This window comes from Stigmatopora argus, chromosome 15 (genome assembly GCF_051989625.1).
Source record: "Stigmatopora argus isolate UIUO_Sarg chromosome 15, RoL_Sarg_1.0, whole genome shotgun sequence".
Classification (NCBI taxonomy): Eukaryota; Metazoa; Chordata; class Actinopteri; order Syngnathiformes; family Syngnathidae; genus Stigmatopora; species Stigmatopora argus.
In genome coordinates, this window is record NC_135401.1 from 13,441,527 (window position 1) to 13,463,778 (window position 22,252).

Sequence of the window (22,252 nt, forward strand, 5' to 3'; positions counted from 1 at the left end):
GCCGCGGGGGCAGGTGAAGCCGCTTGTAGTCAGTACGGAGGACGTTGATGAGTTGGTCGAGAGAAACCAAAACAAACTCTCAAAGGAGCAAGAATAAATGCAACGCTCGGCAATACACGAAGAATTCAACGAGAAGGCAGCTGAAGAGGAGGCAGCCATCATTCCAACAGCACAAATCAAAACGGGGGAGAAACAAACTTTCCAACTTTGTGGAATAAACACCCTGAAAAAGTGTTCCGGAGTCGTGCGATCGCCCACTTTGACGACGTTTGTCTTGTGCATTTTGGAAACATTATTAAAGTCGTCAATTGTCTTTAGATACATTTCTCAAAACGTATGTCAATAAGCACTGCCGAAGGGGAACGTAAATCCCCCGGTCTGAGTAGGATTCCTCCGGGTACTCTGATTTCCTCCCACATTCCAAAGACATTCTTAGGCTGGTTGGACACTCTAAAATGCCCCTAGGTATGAGTGTGAGTGTGGATGGTTGTCTGTCTCCTCGTGCCCTGCGATCAGCTGGCCACCAATTCAGGGTGTCCCCTGCCTCGTGCCCGAAAGTCAGCTGGGATTGGCTCCAGCAACCCTTCTGAGTGTAAAGGGGTGCGGAAAATGAAGGAATGAAAAAAGGATACTTGGTGGACACAAGAATTCGGGTGACATGAGTATCCGTCTCATCCCTAGTTAGGGTCATTAACAATATTTTTGTTAAGTAGTAAAATATCCAACAAGAGCACTTATATGTTCATATAAATGACTACTAACTAAATGTAATGGGCCTAAATGACTCTAGACACAATTGGCAGACAAGATATGTTATTATTTTTAATTTTCAACTGATCACTGATCTCCCAATATAGAAAAGAAAATCTGCTCCTATTTATCGTTTCCCCTACATTATTTACACGTTCATTTTTATATAAATATGCTTTGTTAGAGTAGAAGCAGGAAACAGCTCAAATGAGTCTTTCACATTTTTTTTTAATTTAGCTCATTCACTGCCAATGAGAGAAACAGAGATGGGATTGAATGATCATCTGTCATTACCATTGATGACAATATAGTAAGTCGGGAACGTCATAGTCAAAGGAAAAACAGTTCATTTTTAAGTGCGGGTTTATCTAGCACTAAGAATATTTTAACTGTTAATCGTAATGTGCTGCAGTATCAATTTCTTTTTCATGTTCAATATTGACTATGTGTATTTTTGTGTATTTTTATTCCAGTCTCTGGATGGTTTCGTGTTTGCACTAAACAAGGAAGGACGCTTCCTATACATCTCTGAGACTGTCTCTATCTACTTGGGACTCTCACAGGTCAGTCCATACCACACCCTGACCCCTCATATGATTTTGTATGGCCCATTAAAGCAGATCATTTGCATTGACTTCATGTCTTTCGTGGAAAGAAGCACAATTTTAGATTTTTGTCACTTTTAAAAAGTTGATATGTTGCAAGTGTTTTGTCACCGTAAATGGAATTGTTGTTGAACTGAACATTTTTCGTGGCTTCTAATTTTGAAACCGGTTATCAAGATGATTAGGTACAAATAAAAATTTGATATAATGGTGACCAAAGGGAAGAAAATAGTATCACAAATCAAATTTTGACATCGTCCAAATACACTTCATCATCTTGTACCATCTTAACCAGTATTCATTCATTCATCTTCCATACCGCGCATCCGCATAAGGGTTGCGGGGGTTGCTGGAGTCTATCCCAGTTTACCTCGGCCGAAAGCCAGACTACACCCTAGACTGGTTACCAGTCAGCCATAGGCCAAACAGAGAGACAAACGGCCATTCGCACTCACAATCATACCGCCGCTGGCGGGAATCGAGTCCGCGCCTGCCCACACCAAAGTCCAGTGAACCACTACACTTCCAGATAGCGATTTTAAACAGTAGTTTACAGATTTGTATACTTTTTACAAAATAATTATTTTTTTGCCCTAACAAAAAAATACAAGACCTACTAAAATTGATGTCAAACATGTTTGTTCAAAGATTTTCAACATGCAAATTATGAGTTTATTTCCACAGAAAATAATGTTCAAACAGAAAAAGACAATGCGAGCGACGTGCAAGCACCGCCATCGTGTGACAAATGTGATGTCAATCTCACCAAGCGCACACATCGCATATAAATCTTAATGCTCTTGTAACTGATGAACATAGCTAAGAAAATAAGCATAGGTACACTCTTTTCTAGTTTGGCTCCCTATGTAATATGTCTACCTGCTTCACTTCGTTGGTCCATAAATGCATCTATAAGCCGCAGAAGTGGGTAGCAATGCATGACGAATACGGGGAAGGTAGTCTGAGATACTCGTATTTGATTGGTTAAAATAGTAATGGCATTTAAAAATGTCTGACAAAGCCTATTTTGTCTTTCCTTCCAGTATTACTGACTATTATTCATGTTTTCTGCACTATTATACAACTGAAGATTTTTTTTTGTATTTTCACACAATCAAACGACATTGTTTCCACTGGGATGGACTTTTTCAATGTCCTGCGCTTTAAATACAGGTATCTCATCTCATTTTCTTAACCGCTTTAACCTCTTTAGGGTCGCAGGGGGTGCTGGAGCCTATCCCAGCTGACTTTGGGTCACAGGCGAGGGACAGGGAGACTGACAACCATGCACACTCACATACCCAGGGTCAATTTACAGTGTCCAATCAGCCTACCATGCATGTTTTTGGAATGTGGGAGGAAACCGGAGTACCCGGAGGAATCCCACGCAGGCCCGGGGAGAACATGCAAACTCCACACAGATATGACCTGGATTTCAACCCAGGACTCCAGAGCTGTGAGGCCGACGCGCTAACCCCTCGGTCCACCAGGCCGCCTAAACACAGGTTTTGGCAAAAATGCACATGAGCTGAGAACTGTATTAATCATTAACATAGGGATATTAAATATTTACACGGTGACATGGGTTGGTAGGCACATTGGTGTTCAGAAGGAAACCATGATGTAAAATAATGTGGCCCTCGACAAACATGAGTTTGACAAGTCTGGTCTATGAATTCTTCCTCTTTATATATCTAAACGTATATGTTCTGTGTCGTTGCCATTCTCTCCATGTGTAATCGGTCCAATCAGGTTTTCTTTAATTGTCTTATTTGGTCAACAAAGACAATTGTCAACAAAGGAGCTTCATTTACAATCTCATCAACGCTCACCATTGCGTTCATCGGCCCGTGTGCATGTGGTTGTCAGTTTGTTAACGAACCGTGCGTCTCTATTGGCTCCCTCTCTACTGACTCGCTTTAATAAATGCCTGAAGGTCAGCGCTTTGACCTTGATGGAGCTAATAACTTATTACTGACGAACTAAGCGTGTGTGCGTGTACGTGATTGTGTGAAGTCAACAATGGCGGCTTAAAGTGTGAGTGCTGATGAAACCTGATAAGCAAAATGTCTTTTACTTATCTCGCGTTTTAGTGTTTATGTCTGATAAATTACAACATTAGCATTATTTTTTTCTTCTTGGACAGTAGCACACCCCCACCCGGCAGGGAAATGTAGTGCGATGCTGTGTCAAGAATGCTTAAGATTTACAAAGTCACCCACCCATTTAGAAATTACTTTTCTTTATACACTACCTGACTTGTGTTGAATGATCACTTATTGTGCGCTTAACAATACTTCTTTTATTATTATTAATTGGTTGCTCTCCAACATCACACAACAAATAGGTAATAAGTAATATTTCCACCCCCCAAAATATATATATACATATATATGTATATATATATATATATATATGTATATATGTATATATGTATATATATATATATATATATATATGTGTGTATATATCTGTATGTATATATTTATTTATATATATATATATATATACACATACATATATATATACATTCATATACACATATACATATATATATATACATATATATATATATATATATATATATACACACATACATACATGTATATATACATATATATACATACATATACATATATTATGAAGGCCATTTTCAAACATACATATATATACATACATACATATATATATATATATATATATATATATATATATATATACATACATACATACATACATTCATACATATATACATACATATATATATATATACATACATATACATACATATATTATGAAGGGCATTTTCAAAACATCTAAACATGCTGACTGGACTACTATTTTAATGACTCCCTATCGACCTATTTTAATTTCATCTTCTGGTGCATAAAGTTCACATTCAATACATTTGACAGATGGCTCATCATCTTGCAGAAAGCCATTTTTTCCTCTCAAAATCTCTTAATACCACAATTTCTCCATCAAGTTGTGGAATAATTAGCGACAAGAACAAGATGGAGAATGCGGAGGTTTGTGTGTGATTAAAGGCCACACGCCAACACGCCAAAGACACGCTAATCACACACCGAGCACACCCTGCCAAGCGACGTTCATAATGCACGATAAAAGCCAAAGAACAAGATAACGTTTGCCTGCTTCGGGGACCCATGTGACAATTAATCAATTATTTGATAGACATCATCAATCAATGCTGAAGGTGGAATTAATCCAGGGAGCAAAACGACTGGGGAGGCGGGGTGCTGGGAAGAGACGAGCCATCCTCTTTAATTTATTAAACTGATTGGTCGCCATTGTATCTGCGCGCGCCCACGTCTCGTTCAGTTTGGAACACCTGACGTGACATGGATGGAGAGGAACTTATCACTTCTTCTGTAGCGACACAACTTGGCGGCTTGTTCCGAGTGTGCATGTGTGTATAAGTATATTTACATACAAACATATATAAACACACACACTAACCTCTCCCCTCCACCCACACACACACACACCGTGACACAAATATACACAGACGGTAAAACACATTTACAGTATACACAGACTGCCAAAAACTGACATAAACAGCAGTTTTGGATTGTTATTTTCCCCTGTCAGATAAAATTACACTTAGTTGATGGATAGGGAAAATATTTCTTTGACTGGATTTTTTTTGTGAATATAGATTTAATTTGATTTTTTTTAAATAAAGTATATGTACATAACATTTTTTTAAGTCCAGAAAGCTTAGATTTTAGAGTATTATTGGGTAAAACACTGTTTATTCTTATTTTGAATCTATTATTCTTACTCTTCCCAATTTTTCAAATACATCTCTTGAATATTATCCAAACTAAACCCTTAACTCTGGTTAAGAAAGGTTACTATTTTTGTAACCAAAATAACATTATTCTTAGTTTCCAAATGCCATAAAATGGACTTTTCTGGACTTTCAGTCGCAGATTTTTTTTTTGTAGTTTGGCCATGGGTGCGATTTATACTCTGATGTTAGACTAATTCTTCTATACTAAACAACTTTTGAAAATGAATTTCAGTTCAATATAATACCAGAAACATGTAATGTAAGTTGCCATTGCTGTTTAGGTCGCAATCTGGTAGCGACGTAGGTGGTGTTTCGGTTTAGTCGATATCTGAAGCAATGAGCTCAACCGTTGAACCTTTCTGGCTCCAGTCAATGTGTAATGAAAATAAAGAGGACTTTACAAAGCGAGAATTGAAAATTTAACTGGAAATCTGGACAATGTGCGGGTTGAATCATTAATTGGTATGCTTCATTGGTGTGTCAGTGTTAATGTTATATTGATATACAGTCATACCTTGAGATACGAGCTTAATGCCTTCTGGGACCGAGCTTGTATGTCGATTTACTCGTATCTCAAATCAACGTTTCCCATAGAAATGAACTAAATAGCAATTAATACGTTCCCACCTTCTGAAAAAAAACACCCAAAAACAAGATATTACAAGGGAAAAACATTTTTATTGCTTGTAATTGACTATTACTCACAGTGTAACAAATAACTAGTGGTTATGATGTTTACTACTAAAATTATACATTATTCAGTACAATTTAAATTAACTTAGATTCCTATAAACACACTTTAAAAAAGTTTTAATCTTACGTTACACTAAATTTAAACCTTCTTGTGCAATAACCAAGGCAAAGAGGGTAATGTATTCCACCGCGTCTTTCGAGGCAAGCTTCCTCCATACGTATTGGTTAGCCAGCTCAGTCGCGCGTACACTACTCTAATGTTTTTCGATTATTTCTTGCTTAATATCGATTGTCATCATAGACCTTTTCTTCGCACTATCCTTTATTGCACCAGCTTGCTTTGGACCCATTGTGTTTCCCTTAATTCTGCACTGACTAACGCAAAAAAACACAGAAAAAATGCAAAAATGCAGTGCTCGTAGAGATCTTTGCACGAGGGAGATGCGGCGAGAAAGACAGTGCGCTCAAATCATAAGCAGCCTCTCGCGTCTCGGCCACCTGGCTGTCTCGTATGCTCGTATCTCAAAATTTGTCTCGTATCTCAAGGCAAATATTTGCTCAGAATTTTACTTATATCTCAAATTGCTCGTATGTTGGGGCACTGTTCTCCTTGTCCAGGTATTACTGTTCTAGAGATGTGCGATGAATGGAGGGTGGGCTGGTCCTCTGAAAGTAGTGTTTGAATTCAATCCACTTCTTGTTGAATTGAACGTTGGTAAATATTATAGTTTCTTATGTCAAGGTATTACCTTGATCTCAGAACTGTGAGGCTGACGTGCCAACCACTCGTCCAGGGTTATGTTGCTCTTTATAAAATTTCAACAGAATATGCTGATATTAGAGGCCATCCATTGTGTTTGCAGATCTTTTCTTAACGTATTGTTTAAGTGTCATGTAACGTTATCTGAATACGTTACGTTAACTTATTGTAATTCTTTCAGATACAATCTGTGCTTTTTATCCCTACTGCTAGCATCCATTTTTAAATCCAGACCAAACCACAGAAAATGCTTGCCATGTATTTTGTAATGAGCAAAGGTCAGGCTGCCATGCCAGTTTATGCCCGCCAGCAAGCCTCCTCCAGCCAAAAACACATCTGTCGCCTTCAATGGCAGCCAACAAGTTAAACCAAGACATACGTAGATCTCCAAAAAGACACATAAATAAACCAAAACTATCAAATTTTCCCCCTTTTTTGGTATTGAAACTTTGTCCCTTTTTAAAAAATAAATATTCCTTCACAGTCCTGCGTGTCGGGGACAGGAGGCTGTACATTTACATGAGGTGGCGCGGGGGCATGGCGGTAGACGGATGAGGAAGCTGAGGATGATGAGGCAGAGACGAGGAAGGTCACACTTAATTGAGCCTCCCTGGTGAAGCTTCTCACGCACGCACATGCACACGCTGTCTGTCCCCATTCATATTTTATGACTGCTGAGCTCGTGTGTCATTACAATGAAATCAGAGCTTTAACAACTGCCACCGAATAGGAATCAGGGTGCGTATGTGGACGCTGGCCATTGAAATTAAGTGTAGCTCGCGTGTCAGAGTTCATAGTTGAGCGCTCGTGTATTTAAGGTGTGAATTTCGTTCTTTTAGAGTCCAAATCAAGACACTCGCTTGAAAAATCGTCTGGGAAAACGCTCACATATCACAAAGGGCAGTGGCGGGCGGAACTCCGACCCCGCCCCCCCGACCCACTCGCTGCTCAGACGTGTCGGGACGGTGCTTTTTGTGCGCGCTGGCGCTTTCTCATACATTTCACATGCCGCTGAGGTGAGGCGGCCGCGTGACCTTGACGGATACGCCGTACGTTTCAATTTTTCTTTGAAAAAGAAGTCTTTTAAAAAAAAAAGTCATTTGTTTCAGTTGGATTCACTCCTGAAAGTTGAAAATGTTTCAAGTTTGACCTCAGCAATGTCAAACCACAGAATGTGATTTTAAAACTACTTGAAGAATTTTTTCATAAACTTTCTTTGCTAGATTTATTTATATTTGTGTTACCCCAAAGGACATTTGAGGAGAATTGACTAAGAACCATGAATTATTTGCAATGAATCAATCAAACACTTTGTATATTAATCATATAGTATTTATATTATATTAGTCTGGGCTTAAAATGTCAGCTGTAAATGTGCATTTGAGGCAATGGAATTCTGAACAACTACACCAGGGGTAGGGAACCTATGGCTCGGGAGCCACATGTGGCTCTTTGGATGGGTGCATCTGGCTCTTTGCCAACCTGTGAGCTAAAATATGGAAATCGCTGTTGACATAACTGAGATATTACATTTAGAACTGCTTTAATCTTCATTTTTTTTTGCAGTAGACTCTTCTGGAATGCATCCTCTCTTTGATTAGCAACAGCATGAGAATCTTTAAAAAAATATTCAGTTTTTTCCACTTTAAAAGTGGTGAAATTACTAAAAAAAATTGAAAAACACTTGTTTGCATGTATGTATTTTGACTTTTAAATTCGTAGTATGGCTCACAAGGAATAACATTGGAAAATATGAATTGTTTGTGGCTCTCTTGGTCAAAAAGGTTCCCGACCCCTGAACTACACCCTAGATTGGTTTCCAGTCAGTCGCAGGGCACATATAGAGACAGACAACCATTCACACTCCAAATCAGAACGTTACCGAGTGGGAATTGATCCCACAGTGCCTGCACCGAATCAGTTGACAGAATCGGCGTGCTGGATTTAGGGTGATATCCCCCGTACATGATGGTGAGCTTTCTGTTGGGCAGTTGTGATTCCCCAGTGTGTGCTTGCGTGCATGTGTGTTCACTTGCCACCTGACGGACGACGAAATCGATGACCCGCATCTATTCCTAAAGTTGAAGGTCATTCAAGGTCATCCGCTCTTGACAAAGAGTGACAGCTAGGGGGCGGGGCCTTTGAGCTCCGGCCAATCGAGCGATGGCCTGTCAGAATATGAAGCGGCGCAGACAGCAAATGCTAATGAACTCAATTTGATGCAAATGAAGGCGATCATTTTTATTGACACGCCGGATCGATGCTCAGCGGAAGGTCAACGGCGCTCCCTGGAGACACTGAGCACATTTGAATAAAAAGCCCTGGAGGAGGTCACTCGTGTCCTTCAGGTGTGTGTGCATGTGCATGCGTCAGGTGTGGTTTTGTGTTCTTGAAGAGGCGAGGCAAGCTTTAAGAAAAAAAAAAGATTTTGCCAAACTGCGTTTAAATATTCCATACGTTCTCGAATCCTTCTCTAACGGTGAGAATCAAATATTTTCTCTAGAACTCTCTAGAAGCAAAACAGTAATGATAACCATCGAGCTTCTTCGGAATGTCTTTTTTTACATTCGTAAATGAGCGCTATTTAGAGTGATAGATCCAATCCATTGGAACCTCAAGGTGAGTAATCGACAACTAATTGACTTTCAAATTAATCCACTTTCCACTATTTTGTCGATTTATCGTTTCAAGACATACTGTATTTACTCAGATATAAGCCGCTTTTGTCAGACAAAAAATGACTGAATCGACATGCACGAAACTGCAAGTTGACAACGCCTCAACACCATAACGTCATGATGCCATGATGTCATGACGCCAAGGCGCCACAACGCGATGACACAAGACAATGGTCATTTATTTCAAAATAGAGAAAAGATAAATATATAAAAGGCTAAACAAAATTATTTTTTACGTCTATGAATGAAATTCAAGAAAAAAACTCACTTGTGCCTGTCACTGCTCACTCAGGGCGTCGCCATCTTACCTAGGGCCGCCATTTTACCTAGGGTGCTGTCATCTTACCTAGTTAAACGTGCTCTGACTGGCCAGACGTGAGTAGCCTTGACTTTGAGATAAAACTAAATTCCACTTTGATTTTCTTTTCGTTTTATTTCTTGTTCGTAAGTGACAACTATTGCAGTAATATAAACCATCGAAAGAATTTAGATATGTTGACATTAGAAGCAATATGGCTGCCACAACATCTTAAACTTCTGGTAAGTAAATTTTAATTTCTGTCATTAGAAGGCAACAGGTTCTATCAATATAGACTTATTTCTTTTTTCAAATTTAATAATTTGATATTTTTCATTTACAAAGACAGGCATATTAACTTCCTATTGATATTGACCCTAATAATGTGCTTTTGGGATAAGTGGTTTAGGAAACTAATGATTAAATAAATACTTTTTTCTATGATTTATATACATTGTATATATTATTAAGCTCGAGGGTTCCATACCAGGTCGATCCACCGGTACTCGGTCATTTGGTCGCCGGTCTTTTGGTCGCCCGGAAGGTTATTGATAATTAGCATTTAAATCGTTGCTCAAATTCCCTAAATACAGACTGTGAATTATTATTTAGTCATACTTAATGCCCTATAAATTATTAGGCAAAGAAAAGCTCCAAATTTCCCGTACTTTTATTGTGTTTTGTTGGAGAACTTGTATGGGCGACCAAAAGACTGGCGACCAAAAGACGGCGACCAAAAGACCGGCGACCAAACGACCGCACACGGATCCACCTGAGTGGAGTTTGCATGTTCTCCCTGGGCTTGTGTGGGTTTTTTCCAGGTACTCTGGTTTTCTCCCACAAGACATGCATTGTAGCCTGATTGAACACTCTAAATGTCCCCTAGGTTTGAGTGTGAGTGTGGATGGTTGTCTGTCTCCTTGTGCCCTGCGATTGGCTGGCAACCAATTTGGGGTGTCCCCTGCCTCGTGAAGTCAGCTGGGATTGGCTCCAGCATCCCCCGCCACCCTTGTGAGGATAAACTGTTCAGAAAATGAATGAATTAAAATGAATGGAAGTAATTACTGGAGAGAATTGCAAGTTCTTTGCACACCATTAAACAATCAATGATCATGTTTCAGTTCAAATTGCGAGTGAAATATGCCTAATCCAATTGGACGCAGAGGCTAAAAATAATAGCAATTGTTCGCCAGCACTGCATCTTTTATCTTAAAAAAATAAAATAAATAAACTTTGCCAGTTCACAAACCATTATCTCTCACATTGCCAGTGTCGTCCGTCTCATGTTGATATTAACATGAGGACACGAGAGCCTCCATTGTGTGAGCTTATCACTTTCCCATAATGCACGGTGGGGATCGAGCATTTCGTGGGACGTCTTTACTTTTAATGTATTGTCAAGGACTGATCAGATAAGCATGAAGCGTGTGACTGATGAGTGTGTGCGTGTGGACGCGTCAGCAGGTTGAAGAAGCTTTATGATTTGTGCCACAGACACACAAGTGTGTAAGACCACATATTGATCGCACACTTCCTGTTCCTCTGGGACTCCTCACACACACTGAAGAGTTAGTGAGGTATGTTGAAATGTTGATCCTGCTGCAGACAAACTTGCTGCTCTCTTCCTGCAAAATGTCTTCGACTCTGGCTGTGTTTGTGTGTATTGCATTGTACCTCCTTCATGGTCCATGTGACATGATTGTTTTTAGCATCCTGTGCTTTGTTTGGTTTAATACATCACATTCTATCACACTCAGCTGACACACACACACACACACACACACACACACACACCCCTGCACACACAAGGCAGTAGAAACAGTTCATATTGGCGGGTTCATTTGTCATCTTTTGAGCGGCTGACAAGCTGAGTGCCTACTTACCTAGAGTGCACACGTGTTTGTGTTTGTGTGTGTGTGCATGTGTGTGTGTGTCAAAAGAAATTCATACTCATCCATCCGGCTGATAACACACTTGCGTTGTCAAAATACGCATGCAAACATACACTTTAGCGGAAAGGAACAGCCCCCCAAACTGGTGCGCTCCTATAATTTTAATATGAAAAACAATCCTTGTGTTTTTCAATATGGATGCTTTAGATCAAAATTGCCAGCTTAATGTTTAATTGTCAGTGTGGGGCTTTTTGTGTGCTTTTAACTGAAGCAAATGTCAAGGGGTGACTTTTTTTTATTCTTGGCACAATTTTTAAAGAATTTAGGCACAAAGTGGGCTGTTGTTTTTAGGCCACAGCTCCTTGAGACTTTTGGTACATCCAGTTATGATAGCCATGTCCACCAAGTTTCTTGTTGTTGAGTGAAACTGATGCTGTAGGTTGTATTTAAAAATATATGCATATATGCCAATCTGTTTTTTGATTGAAACCTTTCTTGGCACATCTTTCCTGAAATTTTGACTTGAAAACAGCTGTTTCATTCAGAAATGAATGTTCAATTTGGTGCACAGGACTTTGAGACTATTTTTTATTTTATTTCGACAGACATGTCCACCAAATATCATGGTGTGTAAAACTAAAGTCTAGGCAAGTTTTTATTTTTTATTTTTTCAACCTTGGCACTTTTAAGGACTTTCAGGCTGAAATAGGTTGAGTTCAAACTAAAATGGTGGACATCTGGTTCATTTTGGGACATGAGTTCTTGATGACAGTCCAGTGATGACATGTTCATGAAACCGGGGTCAGGCAGCCTTTCTTATCACATAATTGAAGGAATTTAACCCTGAAATGGTATGCTACAATGCAAAATGGCCAACCTCCTGTTCAATTTAGGGTTATGGTCTTTGAGACTTCCTTCTACCTTGTTTTGATAGGTGTGCCCACCAAATTTTATATTGGTGAATGAAACTGCCATTGTGTGCTATTCTTGTTGTTGTTTTTTGAAGCTTTTTTTGCACCGTTTTCACAGAATTTAAGACAGAAATGGAAGATTTCAAACCAATGGGTCTTTGAAACTTCCTAGTCTATCCTGTTATGATAAATTCCATGCTGATCACTTCTTTTTCTACTATTTTTTTTCTAATTGAATTTAAAAACTAAATAGGTTGCTTCAAACCAAAATGTTTGACTTCCTGTTCAACTTGGAAAATGGGTCCTTAAGATTTTTTTTTTGGCATCCCATTGTGATAGCGAATCCCACCGAACTTTTGGTCGATGAGAGAAATTGCCATCAGGGGCTGTAAAAAACGACTTAACATTAATTTAATGAGAGAACCCGGGTGTGTGGTTTCCAGGGTGACGAGACAGACTATGGTGGGATGTTCTTAATCTCAGTGCACGTTCACGGCTTTCCTTGAATGTTCTCTGAGCGGGCTCAGTGTCGTCAGCGGCCGGCTCGTTAGCGACCGGCGTCTAATTATGCGCCGTCAAACTCTGAATATTAGCCCACTTAGCTCATGTTTAATGTCCTCATTAATTTTGTGCTGCCAGCACACATCCATTTATTTGATTACGTCTTTGCAAAGTCACCAAGAGCGCTTACGCTCTCGTCACTAGGTGTGTGCGTGTCTGTGCTTCTGTATTTTTGTGTGAGTATGATTTCCAACCTAATGAAAACGCCATCAAAGATTGAGATTAATGGCAACACTAAATATTTTTTTAAGTAAACATATTTTATTATCGCCCCAATGTTTTATTTTCAGTGTGCGTTTGTTTTAGTGACCCTGCAAATGTTCCGTTGACAATTAAAAAGTACTACAAATTGACCAAAACCTTCAAACTTTTTCCTTATTATAAAATACTTGTTAATTTGTGCAAACCTCCCTTAGGGGCTGTTTACACGCATGTATTTGTGTACATGCAAGCGCCCGATCCAATTAGCGTGGCTCCGTGTCGGTGTGGACGCCAACTCCCATGATGCGCTGGGTTTTTGCCGCCACGCCTTCCGTAATCGGAGCTACACTTTATGACACACTCAGATGCCTGGAAGGAATTCCTTAATAACAGGATTACATGAGTGTAATCCCTTTGTCTCCATGGACACACACAACCTGCACACGCTCACACATACTAGACAATTTTACATGTGCAAATTGATGTGAAGTATACTTTTGATGTGTGTTTTGAACATGTTTTTGCCCATAAATTGAAACAGAAACTAGTGACTCTTAATACTTAATTCATTTGACTTATTTGTCTGCCAATAACGGTGATGGATGTCCCATTCATTGGGTAAGGGAGACGTTTGGTCGCCGGGCGTTTGGTCGCCGGACGTTTGGTCGCCGGACGTTTGGTCGCCGGACGTTTGGTCGCCGGACGTTTGGTCGCCGGACGTTTGGTCGCCTGGACGTTTGGTCGCCCGGACGTTTGGTCGCCGGACGTTTGACAACATGACAGAGAGTTTACTGTTGAAACCAGCTCTCAAAATTATATTCATGAGAGAGAGAGTTTAATATCTAAATATCTACTGTTGAAACCAGCTCTCAAAATTATATTCACCCGGGCGACCAAACGTCCGGCGACCAAACGTCCGGGTGACCAAACGTCCGGGCGACCAAACGTCCGGCGACCAAACTTCCGGTCACGAAGGGAGAGGCATGCAGGGAATGTTCACTACCTACTTTCGCAGTCAAAATGGATTGGACGTCTATCACCATCAATGTCACTGAAAAAGGAGCATTCACATCCACCCCTCATAGTCTAACATTAATCATAGATGTGTTGCTGTTCTTTTCTGTATTTTATTATTTTTGGTTAAATTAACATCATATAAGGGCGGCCTGGTGGATGAGTGGTTAGCACGTAGGCCTCACAGTGGGGGACCTGCCAAATCCTGGTCAGTGCACCTGTGTGGAGTTTGCATGTTCTCCCCGGGCCTGCGTGGGTTTTCTGCGGGTACTCCGGTTTCCTCGCACATTCCAAAAACATGCATGGTAGGCTGATTAGACACTCTAAATTGCCCCTAGGTATTAGTGTGAGTGTGAATGGTTGTTTGTCTCCTTGTACCCTGCGATTGGCTGTCTTCTACAAAGACAGAAAGTTCATGAAATTTCTCAAGCATTTCTTAGATTTTTGCTGTTGGAATGCTCGCTGATTCCCCCTTGTCGTCCTGTATTTCCAAATTTTCCATTATCTCTAGAGTTTGTTTTTATGCCCCTCGACCAAATCGTCATTGTCCTCCTCGCTGACCACTTATTTTCATTCCCACTGGTATTTTTGGGGGGAGGCATGATGATAAAAGCAGAAGCTGCTGCTTTATCTACACTTGGAAAACTCAACAAAAAAAACACAGACATAACTCTGTGACGACGAACCGCGGTCTAAAGTACATAAGGCAGAATCTTGAAACATGGATCGTGGTTGTTGTGACACAGCCAATGAGAGCCCAGTAGAGTGTAGTGAGGTTCTAAAGTGAGAATCAATGCATCGGTGACAATTTTCAAAATAAAATAACGGATGATGAAATGCATTTCCATTTTTAGGGGATTTCTTTTCCGTCTCTTATGGCACTCATTTGCATATAAAAAGCTTTCATAACCTGAAAATTTCGTACCTAGAGGCATTCGTAAGCAGAGGTATGAATGAATTACAAAAAAATAACTTTTTTTTTAAAGTTGCCTTTTAAGTAAATTCTTAATCTGCAAGGTTAGATTATTTCATTTTTCAAACTGTAAAAATTGATTAATGTGTTAATGTGAAAGAATATTTATCGTTTGCTCGTTCATTCACTCACACAATTATTCATCTTCTTTATTACTTTACAGGAAGTAATGCCTTTCAATGTGGAAGATGACGTTGGTGTACTAACCAGAATAAGTCTTAATTTTAAGGGCCGTATGGCATTCTAAGTAATGCTCCATTTATGCTCCTTTTCCTCAGGTGGAACTAACGGGCAGCAGCGTGTTCGACTATGTCCACCCAGGCGACCATGTGGAGATGGCCGAGCAGCTGGGCATGAAGATACCGCCTGGCCGGGGCACGTCGCTGTGCCAGGGCGCCATCAACGAGGATGCCGCCTCATCAGCATCATCCTCGTCGCACCCAGAGACACCTGAGCCAGGTAACCCGAGTGTTCACTCGGAATTTCTTGCACGAGTAACGGAGCATAATTCTTTTTTCATCAAATGAGTTTTCTCCAAAGACAGAAAACAAATATTTTATATTTTAAAATACTTTTATATCAAAATACAGTAGTACCTCTACTTACGAAATCATTTGTCTCTTAGTCAAAGGATTCTTGAAGAAAATATTAGGATTCAAACAACAGAATAGACTACTCATCTATTGCGCAGCTTCTTCTGTGTCTGATTACTAAAATTGACAAAAAAAAAGATGTTAATATCTGTGGTCTTTATCTCTTTCCAATTTCTTTCACAACTTAACTATTTTCCGTTAACATCTTGGAGAAAAAACCCAACAACAACTAAAACCATTGTAGTCTGCAACCCCCACAAATCTTACGAGGATACGCAGTATGGAAGATGAATGAATGAAATAGCGAAGCTTGGTGCAAATCATGTTTTTGTTAACGATGACAATAACAAAAATCTTTGTTATCAAAACAATTTTTTCATGATGATTACTTAACAGTGCCCCGGTGGTCAATTAGCATGTCGGCCTCACAGTTCTGTGGTCGAGCGTAAACATGAATGATTGCCCGTCTCCTTGTGCCCTGCGATTGGCTCGACACCAATTCAGGGTTTCCCCTGCCTGTGGCCCGCAGTCAGCTGGGATAGGCTCCAGCACCCCTCGAGATCCTTGTGAGGATAGGCGTTCAGAAAATAAATGAGTTAACAGGGAGGGACCAGCTAAAAACTTGTCATGGTTGACTCTAACAAAAGACAATTGTCATTTTTCGAGACAAAAATGCTATATAGTTTCTGTCATATTTTTAAAATGCATGATATTTGTTTATTGTACGTGTAGTTTGTCAATCTGCATCCTCAACGTGTTTGGCCGTGTTAGTCATGCAACGTGACTGGTGAATAACAATGGCAGCAGGCATGCTTGGTAGTTGGAAACTGCGCAAGGATATATAGTCATATTTTAAATCTAATCAGACCGAAATGAGAACAGAATGCAAACTAGGTAACAACACTACGACTTATCTGAAGCAGCAAGTGAAAGTTTATTCAGTCAATTCAGTATTTCACTTTATTCAAAGGTAGCTTTTGACAAGTCAGTGTAAGACGAAAATTAAAAGGGTTGCCCAAAACAACACTGGTGCTAATGAAGAACTTTGTAGTTCGTGATTCTGCAATGCGTCAAGGTCACTACACTCCTTTCTAACACCCAAATCCTTCCCAACACAGACCGAGTACTCCACCAACAGCCAATCAGAATATCGAATATTCAAATTACAGCCACAAGATTTTTCAGAAATGCAAAGAAAAGACCCAACTATAATAACTTGAAAAGTGAAATTCTTGGAAGAAAGTAAACAAACCAATTTAAATACTTATAGTGCAAATGTTTTTCTTTTGTTTAGCAGATCTGTAATTCATTCACCTTTAACGTTACGCTCCCCGTATTGGCTCTTAATTAAGCTCAAAAATCAATTAATCTTTAAAGCAATTTGGTAATCGTGTTATGTTTTGTTTAGACACTCATTTTAAAATTACCGTATTTTCTCGCATTTAAGCCGTATTTGTAACTAAAAAAATGAATACTGAATCAAGGGTATGGTTTATATGCGCATAAGACTTAGAGCGTTGCTACAATCCTTTTCACCAGTAGATGTTGGCAAATTAACATTTACAATTTGTTGGGTATTTTCTGTTTTGCAGTAAGAAAACAACCATTACTGGATGAATTACTAACTTCCTGATGTTGATATGATATTGACCCTTTTGATTGGTACTCGGACGTTTCGTCGAAAGACGTTTGGTCCCCGGACGTTGTGGTCCCTGGACGTTGTGGTCCCCGGACGTTTGGTCCCCAGACGTTTGGTCGACCGGACGTTTGGTCGACCGGACGTTTGGTCGACCGGACGTTTGGTCGACCGGACGTTTGGTCGACCGGACGTTTGGTCGACCGGACGTTTGGTCGACCGGACGTTTGGTCGACCGGACGTTTGGTCGACCGGACGTTTGGTCGATCGGACGTTTGGTCGACCGGACATTTGGTAGAACGGACGTTTGGTAGAACGGACGTTTGGTCGCCGGGTTGTTACTGTTGAAACCAGATCTCAAAATTATAATCGTGAGAGAGTGAGAGAGTGAGAGAGTGAGAGAGTGAGAGAGCGAGAGAGCGAGTTTAATATCTAAATATCTAATATCAAAATATCAACAGTGAACTCGCTGTCATAATTTGACAGCGAGCAAACCCGGCGACCAAACGTCCGCTCTACCAAACGTCCGTTCTACCAAACGTCCGTTCTACCAAACGTCTTTCGACCAAATGTCCGTTCTTAAGATTTTCCCTTCAAAGTAACACATTTGTACTCCGTATTAAAACCATAAATATGGAGGTGAAAATTGTGAATCAGGGGGCGACTTATACGTGAGAAATTGTAAAATTCAACAATTTTAAGGCAATTTTAAGGGTGCTGCTTATACACAGGGGCGGCTTATATATCTACACATAAAATTATGTTATGCTTCAATGGTAAAGTCCTTTTACGTGTATATGTATATATATATATATATATATATATATATATATATATATATACACATGTTGTGAAGTAGCGGCATTCCCTCCTGACATCTTTGCACCCTGACTGTGAAAATACCCCAAGAAACTAATTCCAGTCCAAAGCAACAGCACACCATTAGCATTCCGCAAGCGTTCCAGCTGCGGCACGTGGACGACTTTTCACCTGGCAAAGCTTCTCACGCTGCTGACGATAATTTGAGAATTAGAGTGAAATCCATTTGTAAATTAAACAAAGTGACTTGATCTGGGCGGAGGACGTCACTTCATCAGGACGTTCAAACATGCCGCAGATTGCCTCGCTGGCTGTGGCGGTCCGCCGAGACGCTGCGCTAATTACATCTGCCGCACATTTATTCGCAGCTCATTGCTGCTGCTTGACGGCTGGGGAGACACGAGGGAAGAGGGGGGCTTTATTAATTGGAATTCCACATTTTTCACTTTTTTCTCTTTGACTTTGTGCAAACATCTCACAGCTCAAGTTGCCCGACACTTGTCACCAGAAAGAAAACGTCCCCCCACCCTAACAAAATGCCCCAATAACTAATTGTGAACTAAAAATTGTTCATCATGCTATGTCTCCTTCTACCTGACTCCTTCTGATCTTTGTCAAATGAGACATGACTTACCTCGGTGTGCTACTATTAGCCATGTTCATGATAAGGTATATTTTTTTGTAATTTAAAATGTTCCGAGTGTCAGGTAAGCTATTCAAATTTGGTAAGAATTGAAGTCTTGAGGACAGATTTAACTGTAAACTAAAATGGTTGACTTCCTGTGCATTTCCTTGTAGTTTTATTCATAATGATGTTCATCAAACTTCATTTTGTTAATGCCTAACTCAGACTACACAGTTTCAGACACATTTTAACCAACGTCGTGGAGAATCATTGACTTTTGTGGTTGAAACTTTGAAGTGAACGCCGTCTGTAGTGTAAAATATTCATCCTAGGAAGTATGGTGAATCTGAATTTCTGCCTACGTGTTCCTACTATTAGTTGATGAATATTGACCAAATAGGGGCGGCCCAGTGTGAATGTGGTTTGAGCATCAGCCTCACAGTTTTGAGATTAGGGTTCAATCCCAAATTCGGAGATTCCTGTGTGAAGTTTGCATGGGTTTTCTACGGGTACTCCGGTTTCCTATCACATCCCAAAATCGTGATAGGATGGTTTGACACTAAATTTTCCCTGGGATTGAGTGTGAGCATGAATGGTTGTTTCTCTCCTTATGCCATGCGATTGGCTGGCCACCAATCCAGTCTGTCCCCCGCCTGGTGCCCGTTGTTGGCTGGGATGGGCTTCAGTACCCCTCGCAATGAGGATTAGCGGTATGGAAAATGAATGAATGAATTAGTATCGACCAATAATGAGTGTAACTTCATGACCAGCCTTTGCTTTCATTTGTTTGTGCTCTCTCACGCTTGGAATTTTTTCTTCTGTCAATTTGAGCTCACCACCCAATACACATAATCACCATGGCACCTAAGGGTTATGACAGGTCAAATCACCATTGATAAGAACTACCGTTTTGACGACGCCATTCCTGCAAGTAAGCAAAAAAGTATTTTTATTCTCTAGTACCTTTCAACCACTAACACATGCAACCAATCAGGTATGCACAAAAACATTGAATTAAAATGTTAATAATATTGCGATATCTTTGCTAACAAGGGGAGCGTTCTTCGAAAAGAGAGCTCGAATTGAAAGCAGCATGACACCTACACATGTTCCTCCAGCCGACGAATGAACAGTGAATCCCAATTTCCTATCTTATTCATACCGATATTTATAACAAACGTGTTGATCCGAGCAGAGCAAACGACCATCACTATTATGATACAAAGGTTCTCCGTTGCCATTACTGATTGACAGCTGCTCGTCCCATCTCCTCAAAAACATCAGCTGTCAGACTCTGAATTTTACGGTAGTGCACAATGAATAGCTCTGGTCTTGTGGTGTGACAACTCGTCCGTTCCAAGAGACACTCAGGTATCAATTGGTAATCTTACACCGCGATCGTCAGAAATGACAAAAAATATGGTGTAGTCAGAGACCTAAAACAATCAGGTGTCAAGGGCTGGATGTTTTTAAATCGTCAAAACATTGAGAAGTGCATTATGGCAAAGCCTGACTACGGTGCAGGCAGGCACCGGCTCGATTCCCGCTGATGGCGGTATGATTCGGTATGATTGTGACTCCGTATGGTTGTTTGTCTCTCTGTGCCCTACGGCCGACTGGCGACCAGTCTAGGGTCTAGTCTGCCTTTCGCCCTAAGTCAGCTGTGTAGTGTTGTCCATGGTTTCCTGAAATGTTTTTCTAGTTCTGTTGTAAGTGATGATGTTTACATAATTTCATGATGCCATTGAAATCTGGCTTTGGTCCAAATCAAATAAGATCAGAAAAAAATTATAAATGGTGGTAAACTAACGTCTATAACCCAAAATGGCAGGTTTTCTTTGTATTTACTACCTCTGATGAATTTCATTTATTTATATTCTGAAAAGTTTATCCTGACAAAGGTCACGGGGGATGCTGGAGCCTATCCTCCAGCTAACTACAGGCACCAGGTGGGGGACACCCTGAATCGGTGGCCAGCCAATCGCAGGGCACAAGGAAACAGACAACCATTCACGCTCACACATGACTTCAGGCAATTTAGAGTGTTTAACCAGCCTACCATGCATGTTTTTGGAAGGTGGGAGAAAACCTCAGTTCCCAGAGAAATCCCACTCAAGCCTGGGTAGAACATGCATACTCCACACAGGTGGACCGACCTGGATTTAAACCCAGGACCCCAGAACTGTGAGGCCGACGCGCTAACCACTCAGCCGCCAAAAAATAATTTTCTTTTCATTTTCTTTCTTTTTTGTGTGTTTCACATTTTTCGTACACAATAGGGACACTTTAATCATTTTAAAAGGGTTTAGTTGGTAGTTGTTTTTTTAAGACCGTAGAACCAATTAGAGAATTTTCAGATGAAATACTATTTAGAAAAAAAACTAAACTAAAAATGACTTTGATTGCATTTTTAAATTATTTAAAGAACCCTTGAAAATTGCTGTAAAGTTTCTAAAATGGGCACTTTATAGGACATTTCAAACTTTGCGTCTCATCTTCCTACACTCATAATTGGCACATTTCCAAAATTTAATTCAGATGAACAAAACCGTCTTTAACTTTTCTTGCCAATTTTGTTTCTCTTTTCCAGTAGCTCACATGCACATGAACAGGTGAGCGTACATTTTTAGCCGTGAGCGTAAAGTTAAAATTTTAGTGATCAAAAGAGCAAAAATCAAATGACCTTGTCAGACTCGCATTGCAGTGCAGAAAATCATCTTGAAAGGAGCATGATGCAATTTGACTGTTAAAAGTCCAACAGATGATTCATGCAAAATATCTGAGCCGTCTTCTTGCATGCCACACCCTCTATCATCGCCACGGGGTAAACTCGACACATTTTCATAAGGGCTTTGAACTCGCTATTCAAGGTCACAGGGATGGACTTTTTCCATCGGGCGTTCAGGAATCAGAAATGGAACTAATATGAACTATTGTATACAGTTCTATCATCATGGCATCAGCCCTCCCCCCTTAAAGGTCTGGGATTTTTTGGGGCAGTGACATTTTGTTGAGGTGTGTTTGGGAGCATGTTTAGCGTATGGCACACTAATTGTCTTATTTCAACATGGTCGCCTTGGTTATTGTCGCTAATGACACGATTAGCCCAGCAGACTAATGGCTCACATTTATCATCATCACTATGCAATGTGTGCGTGCACGCATGCAATGTGTGTAAAGAATAATTGTCATTTGATACAATGAGGCTGGCTAAACGATGACACACGGATGATATCATCAAGGAGACCCAGCACACTAATACCCTGAGATACAAGCTTAATGCATTCCGGTACCGAGCTCGTATGTCGATTCACTCGTATCTCAAATCAACTTTTCCCATAGAAATGAACTAAATAGAAATTAATTCGTTCCCACCCTCTGAAAAACACACACCAAAAAACAGGATATTACAATGGGAAAACATAT

General features: G+C 40.2%; 1 protein-coding gene across 2 annotated transcripts in view; it reads left to right on the forward strand.

Annotated features, from left to right (window-relative positions):
• Positions 1-22,252, forward strand: part of npas3 (neuronal PAS domain protein 3) — a 159,837-nt gene that overhangs the window by 117,280 nt on the left and 20,305 nt on the right. For both annotated transcript variants that reach the window (XM_077620285.1, XM_077620286.1), the window contains exons 5-6: positions 1,224-1,313; positions 15,432-15,612. In XM_077620285.1, the coding sequence (XP_077476411.1) occupies positions 1,224-1,313; positions 15,432-15,612 (271 nt within the window). The remainder of the gene's footprint in view (positions 1-1,223; positions 1,314-15,431; positions 15,613-22,252) is intronic.